The 7,929-nt window shown below is 51.7% G+C and overlaps 1 protein-coding gene across 5 annotated transcripts in view; it reads right to left on the bottom strand.

Annotated features, from left to right (window-relative positions):
* CREBBP (CREB binding lysine acetyltransferase) overlaps positions 1-7,929 on the bottom strand; it is a 126,337-nt gene that overhangs the window by 61,483 nt on the left and 56,925 nt on the right. For 4 of the 5 annotated variants that reach the window (XM_040459185.1, XM_040459182.1, XM_040459183.1 and 1 more), the window contains one exon: positions 7,517-7,693. The exons of the other annotated variant lie outside the window; for it this stretch is intronic. In XM_040459185.1, coding sequence (XP_040315119.1) covers positions 7,517-7,693 — 177 coding nt within the window. The remainder of the gene's footprint in view (positions 1-7,516; positions 7,694-7,929) is intronic. 5 annotated transcript variants of the gene reach the window in all.

The raw sequence follows: 7,929 nt of genomic DNA, 5'->3' as shown, positions 1-7,929 counted from the left end.
CCACCCAGGCGCCCCTAAAGATTTTATTTTTAAGCAATGTCTTCACTCAATGTGGAGCTCGAACTTACAACCCGGAGATCAAGAGTCACATGCTCTACCGACTGAGCCAGCCAAGCACCCCTACAATATAAGATTTAAATCCCAAAGGACAATAACTTAAAATGAACAAGTTGGACAAGAATGATTTTTAAGTAATCTTCCAAATAAAAAATACTGTGATTTTAGAACCGAGAACAAATGGTTACAACGAGAAAGAAAACATGATGGGTGAGCTGGGGACAGGGGAGGCCACAGGCAAGGGACTGACCACTGGCCACTCCCATGACTCCCTCCCCCAGCCTCAAGGTCACTCCTTCTGAACCGAAGTCAGTCTGCCCAGGAGGGACAAGCGGGGGCAGAAAGAGAGAGAGAGGGAGACACAGAATCTGAAGCCGGTTCCAAGCTCCAAACTGTCAGCACAGAGCCCAATGCAGGGCTCGATGTCACAGTCCGCGAGATCATGACCGGAACCAAAGTCGGACGCTTAACCGAATGAGCCACCCAGGCATCCCAGAAATATTCTTCTTGAAGACTTATTACAGTAAGTTTTTGATAATTTAGCAAATTCCTCATGTGACAAATCGGTGTCTGGTGACCCGAGCCTCACAACCATTTTGGGTGGCCATGGAAAGGGAAGGGGCAGTCAGGGTGATGCACCTGTGGGAGCTATGACTGTCCCCATCCAGGTGGAACGTGCTCTCTACCAAGTTCTTCGAAGGGTCACCCCATCCCGAGAATCTCCTGGTAAACCCGGTAAACGTCCGCGCTTGCTGATGAGGGGTGGGTGGAAGTCCTGACACCAACAGTCAGCGGGGACGCGGCCCAGCCTCAGGCACACAGAGCCTTCCTGCCGGCCCGCCATCTGACAGGACGCACGAGGGCGGAGGGCCTCTGGAGGTCAGGGAGCCTGCTACCTAGAGGGTGTCACTGCAGAAAGGCTGTGCTGATCACACTCTGGAAAGAAAGTCAAATGACCTTGACTGAGTGCTTGCAATCCCTATGCCTGTGCCTGACATCAAGGGGCTTCCTCAATTTATAGTTTCCTGATTATTTGCCACGTGTCCTATTTTGTGCTGAGGCTTTGCTTCCCAGCTGATATTTATTGCCAAAAACAAAAGGTTAAACGGTAGGAAGGACTTACAGAGCTATTGATAAGAAGTCTAGACTAAAAGTTATTCTTCAAAGGCCCTGTATCCACATTTTCTCAGGGACCTTCAAGATACAGATGAAGGAATAAGACGAGAGAATCAGATGTCAACTCTTAAACCCTGGGGTTTCGGACCCACGGACCCACGGACAAACCCTGGGGTTTCAAATAACGATGGGGGCCCACGCTCTCCAATTCAAGGACTGAGGCACGGACTGTGACCGCAGAGTGATCTCAGCTGGCGTGACCACTACTTGCTGTTGGTTCGCTTCCCCAGAAGGACAGAAGTCCTCAGCCCTGGGTGGAGGGACCTAGCAACCGGCCAGTGATGTCACACTCCCTCTCGGAAGTACGAGGAGCCCGTGTCGGTGTTACGGACAGGGGAGCACCTCCACAGGGAACCCGCGGGTTCACAACGCTTCACCCCGTTCGGTCATTTCAAGTCTTGACCCCTCAGCGATCAGAAACTGGACACCAGAGACAGAAAATTATGAGATAAGACAAACAAGGGCGGGGGGAAGCCTTGTGAGGTACTAACGGGGAGGCAGAGACCGACTAAGCCCACTCGATGGCATGAGGGCTAGACACCAGGGTGCCCACGCTGTAATGGACAGGGGCTCTTGAAAACGTTATTCTACATCGGAGTCGCCGGAGAAGCTTGTTTAAAACTACAGATTCCGGTGTAAGAGACAAAACGATAAACTCCCCTCTGTGGTGATTCTCCTGATAGAAGGAACTGGGAAACCGAGAAAGGAGAAACTCAACAGCGACCACAAAAGCAGGGATTTCCCGCCCTTTCTCTAAAAGATTCTGACCAGGCAGCCCGGCACTCTGCCGCAGTGGGTCCACGGACACACCTTAAGAAACAGAGACACAACCCCGAGACGCACAGACAGCCCGAAGGGCCACGGCAGAATGCTCGCCTCCCATAAGCAGCTAACAGCCCCATCCCAGCTATGTCGTTCTGGCGGGACACAGAAGACCGTCTCTGACCCTCCCCTGGGGGCACACGCCTCCACTGGCCACGTTTGCCTTCCGTGGACAGATCTGGATCAGCAGCCACCTGGGGGCCTCGCCCAAAGCTTCCACTTCAAACTCCTGTGACAAGTGACCAAAGCGCCTCCTAACACATTCTTGCGAGCAAATTTACAAGTAAGTAGCACTCCTGATTCCCTGCATTACAACTTTAAGAACAGGAAGGCTCCATAATGGAGTTCTGAGTTTTTGTCAAGAAGCAAAGAAAACAAACGAACAAACAAAACCCCCAGACCAAACAAGACCACCACCCTGCCCATTAACTTCCTATCAGTACCCTCGCAGGAGCCCGCATCCGGGAGCCCCAAAGGAAATCCTGCCGCAGAAGCTGGTGAGGAGGCCCTTCGGTCACTCAACTTTCTCAGATTAGACACACCCAAGGTGTGCCCCACTTCTAAACAACGCTCCATTAAAAACAACCCGGGACCTGTCCTGAAGGTCAGCAATGACCTAACTGACAAATCCAGTCCCAAATGAGGCCTGAGTTTCCCTCCTTCCTGCAAATGCTCCCTCGTTCTCTCGTGTTAGGACTTCTTCAGGTGAAAATGGCAGAAAGGACAACGTCACCAGGAACGAGGGGCCTCCCCTTCCAGAGCATTGCCCTGGAACTTCTCCCCCTCTGCCTCCTCACACATCGTCGTGCACACTCCTCCTTCCAGACGACCCACAGGGACCTCAATCCCAGGCCACGCAAAGACGACCTAACCTCTACCTGTAGCCAAATCTGCTCCTGTTCTTTGGTCAGAACAATTTAAATAATGAAAAAATCCTTAGAGCCATGAGAGCTCTCCTGGAAAACTATACACTGAATATGTATGTTAACAGTTATGTCGCTCTTATTAATTTAGATGATGAACAAGTAAAATAACATACATAGTGTCTTTTATTAGATCTAAATCTTGATGCTTTCTAAAACACCTCCTGATTTCAAAGACACTACAATCCGGAAAAAAAGTGCATCTCAGAATCATGAAATACAGTAACACTGTGATAAAATTTCTAACTAACTTAAATAATCTGTAAGAAGTTAAGAAATTACAAACACAATAGCCAAAGTTAGAACTGTGATGAGATACATGCCAATTTGCTTTTGAATATTATGCCGAGAATCTATACACCCTCAACCACGGCCCTCGCTGCACCAGGGACTCTAGGCCACAGCACATCCCAGCACACGTCCCGGAGGGTCAGGACAGCTGGGAACCCTGTGGGCGACAAGAGAGCACCCAAGGGTCCCCATGACCGCTGACTTCAAAGAAAAAAGACCATCCCGTAAACTGACCCGCACATCCCGGGGGCTCTCTCCTGCCCTCATCTGACTCACCATCTCGGCAGCCACCAGTGCCTCCTGTTCAAGTGCTCTCCTCTCTCGGCTGCAGGGAGAGCAGCCCATTACCCTGCTTCTCCTCCACCGGTCTCGCTCCCAGGGATCTCCCGCTCCCTGTGGAGTGGGACCGCGGCTGCCCTACTTGGACGCTCACCCGTTTGCCTGATGCCTCCGCCTGGACATCCCACAGGCATCTCAAGAGGAACACAGGTGAAGTACAGTTACAAACGCCCTCCCCTCCATCACCTCCTCCTCACCCATCTCCAGTCTGTTTCTCTCCCAACCCAGTAAATGGTCCCACCACCCACCAAGCCACCTTACGTGGTGGCCCCACACTTCCATTCCAATGGCAAACCGTGTGCGGTCTCCTGGACCCTCCCTTCTGTGATCAAGTGTGTCCTCTGGCGTAGACCACGCAGCGATCCCTGCCACCCAAAGCCCTCCCTGAGCTGGTCCCCGCTTGGCCCCCAACATACATGCACAGCACTCTGCCCTCACTTGAGAGCTGCCGTGCCCGGTGGCTGCCTGCTGGCTCCTACACAGCCAATGCTCTCCCAGTGCCCCGGGGTCTCTGTGGCTTCTGCCACAGGTCCTTCTGACCTCGCCCTTAAATGTCCCTGCTGGGTCTGGCCTTCTCTCCAATGGCTCATCTAAGGAGGTCCCCACATCAACCTCAACCACTGCCTGCTACTCAGAGCTGCTGGGGCAGTTTGTGTTTGTGATTATTTGTTTTCAATCACCTCACCACCTCCCAAGTTTCCTGAAAGAGGAGGTGAGCCCTATATCACCCACCCACACCTGCATCCTGGCGTGAGGGCCGAGAGGAAGTTTTCAACAAATGGGGTGAATTAAAGGGATGGCTACATCCTCAGCCTTTCTCAACAACTACCCAGGATGCTGGAATCCTCCAGAAAGTAGGAGAGGAGAGAAGCCAGAGCCCCAAAGCCAACGACTAAGTGGCTTAAAATCACTCCATGAAGAGCTCCAACCAGGGCACCAGGGCTCTGAGGGGAGTTGTCTGCTGCACCAAATCTAGCTGCGCTTTAAAAGCTGATTCCCCAAAGCATGACAAAACGCACAAATGAGATCAAAGCTTCCCATTTTTTTTTCATTAAAGACACCCAGTTTTTGCTACCTTCTTTCCCTCACTGTGCAAAACAACAAATAAATTAAAAAAAAAAAAAATGAATGGATTCCAAGGGACAGATACAATTTGGAAAATCCAAGGAAGAGCACAAGACATGCTGAAGGAAGCAACGGAGACAGACTAGAGAGGGGTTCCCGGTGACTTGGGGCTACAAAAACCACACCAGGCATTATTCAAAAGAGCTTTGGGCTTTGCAGACAGGAGCTACGTAGCCTTGAACAAATCAAAGCCCCTCAGACCCTCAACTTCCCCATCTGTAAAATGGGACATGTCATAATGTCTTTTAAGAGGCTGGTGCAGAAATAAGGTCAAGCGCAGGGCATGAGGACACTCAGAAAGATGGCAGGCCAACTATGCGCACTTGCTGTCTCACGTCTCTGCCAGTCCCCTCTGGTTCCCATCCCAACAGCACCAAGGCTGTGACTGGCTCACGCTCCTTCACAGACACACGCTGATCAAGTACGCCCCGTGCCCTCCAGGTCAACGTCTGAGGACAGCATTCAAAGCCTGCCCTCCAAAGGCACCTGCTGGAGATCTCCACAAAGTCCACACGTGCCCCTGTGGGAAAGTGGAGCTAGGCAAACAGTGCAGCTCCACAGACAATACTTCCTCAGTTTACCCTGACATTCTGATAAGGCTAAGGGGGGTAGGGGTGAGAAAGAGTGTGTGGTCGGGACGGAGGGGGAGAGGGAGAGAAAAGGGCGGATGGGGAAAACTGGTTTTATGTGTCAGGTGTCACAGACACAGATGAAAGCTGGAGCGCTATTGCTACGGGCCCCCGACCACGTCCCAGAGCAGGCGCTCTCAACTGGGGCGATGGTGCGAGGGACAAAGGGCTGTGAGCAGAAGCTGGGTGAGGGGCACAGTACACAGGATAGACCTCCCAACAGGGAAGGGTCCAGCCCCAAACGTCCCCGGGGCCAAGGGGGAGAGAAGCGCTGTCCCAGACCAAAGGGCTATCGCCATGAGCCCCGGCCCAGGGGAAGGGAACCAGAAGCCTCTTTACGCTCCAGAACGAACCTGCCCCTGACGTGCACACCACAACCAGGAATTCGGTCACTGGAAGCAGGGGCAGGCAGGCAGGTAGCACGAGGCAAGAGGACTCTGCCACCAAGCTGGAGGCGAAGGAGACGCTGGGGAGGGTTTGGAAAGAGAAGAAAGGACGTTAGCCGGGGTTTCCCAGACCACAAACGGGGAACGCCTATACAAAAGCACACACTCTCACTCCACGGCCAGGCGTAGGTGACAGTCGCCAGCACCGGCGGCCACACAAGGAGTCTGGAAAAGGAAGAGCAGGAAAGACCAGGGAGAGTGTGGGGGCCAGGTCCCGGCTCGCTGCCCTGGAGCTTGGAGGGGTCAACCCAAGGAGCACCAGGGGTAGTTTCGGGTCCTGGATATGCACAGCTGAGAACAGCACGGTCCTGACAACAAAATGTCACTGCAAGGAGAGCAGCAGATCCAGGGAGATTACAGGGAGATGATCAGAAGAAATAAAGTAGTATAAACTTTAGTTTGAGAACAGATTTTATTACTTGTACCCTCCTTTCCTTAAATTTTTTTTTTAATGTTTATTTTTGAGAGACTGAGTATGCGTGGGGGTGGGGCAGAGAGAGAGGGAGACACAGAACCCAAAGCAGGCTCCAGGCTCTGTCAGCACAGAACCCATCGCGGGGCTCCAACTCACACTGCGAGATCATGATCTGAGCCGAAGTGGGACGCCCAACAGACTGAGCCACCCAGGCGCCCCCCGCCTTTTTTTTTTTTTTTTTTAAAGAACAAAGAATGTAACAGAGGTAACACTTGATCAGGACACCTCGCTCTTACCACTCCGCCCCTGTTTCCGACAACCTCACAACTTTCAGGACTCTAAGCGATGTCCACTTCTTAGTTTTGACAACTGCACCAAGGTTACAGAAGATGCTAACTAACATCAGGAGAAGCCAGGCAACAGATACACAGGAATTCTCTGTGGTATCTTCACAGCAGACATTTAAGTAAAAAGTTTTTAAAAATCGAAAGACAAACCAAACGTTTTACTTTTCTGAATGTAATCCGCTGGCTCTCCTCTGAGCCTTTCTAAATCACCACGGCACAACTACATGGAAGGCAAGCTGGGAAGGGCGGGTTCCCAGCAACAAGCCTGGGGAAGGAGACAGCGGGCTGTTCCCGGCCTTGACTGACCACCAAACGCACACCAGATACTCAGCCACTAAGTGTGCACTGCACGGTGAAGTCTGACGAAAGAACACACTTCCCCCTTAGCGTTTGGAATTTTAAAGCATTCCATTTTGTGGTGCAAAAGGAGCTATTCTCCCATTTCTATCTTGGTGAGTTAGGCTGAGAGGCTCCAAGGCTAGTTCCTATCTCATAGGTGGGAAATCTCAAGAAGGAACACGTGTGAAACCACCTATCAAGTTGGACACGATACCCTTCTCGCACAAACACCATATAGTCCTCTGGACATAAATGCCCTCGTCTGTAACACAAATCGATGGGCTTCTCTGACAGCCTCAACCACCAAGAGGAAGCGTGAGAAAATCCCAGCTCTCCTGCTCCACTACCTGTCATTCGCAGGTGCGAACCTCCTCCTCGCACCTGGGAGCCGAGGAGGACTGGCTAAACCATCTCTACCTAGCCTCTGCTTGCCAGCTCATCGAAGAAAACATAAACTAACTCACTGAGAGGGTGCTCCTCATGAGAAATACATTTTCCTATCACCCATGACATGTGTCCGGTTGCAGACCTTCACTGTTAGCATGACACACCCCACACACCAGAGCACCCACTGGAGACCACGGCCAGAGAGCCAAGGGCAACTTACCATGTTTGGCACGTTGGTGACGGAAGGATTCTTGATGTCTGTAGGGAAGGGAGGCAAACTATTGACCATGCTCTGTTTGCTGGATAACTGGGGGTTCACTCCAGGGGCTCCCATTTGCTGCCCTCCAGTTTGACTAAAGGGTTGTCCAAATGGACTTGTGTTACCAGCCATTCCCATCTGAAACAAAAAGAGGCAACATCAGCTGTCACGACACGGTCACATACAAAAGGAAGGGCCCGAGAAATGCTCCCTTTGACCCAAGAAAGCAAAAATCACTACTTCTCGTGAAACCCTCATTTCGATTATAAATTAAAGGCTCATTCTCAAGGTTCATTCTGCATGACGAACAGCGTGACTTGCTCAAGTGGCTGCACACCGAAGGCGGAAGACGAAGGAGCTGCCGGCAACAGTTG

The sequence above is a fragment of the Herpailurus yagouaroundi genome, unplaced genomic scaffold, assembly GCF_014898765.1.
Source record: "Herpailurus yagouaroundi ecotype Mexico unplaced genomic scaffold, PumYag 222, whole genome shotgun sequence".
Classification (NCBI taxonomy): Eukaryota; Metazoa; Chordata; class Mammalia; order Carnivora; family Felidae; genus Herpailurus; species Herpailurus yagouaroundi.
Note: the sequence above shows the minus strand (reverse complement) of the source record. Positions and strands in the feature narration are given on the sequence as shown.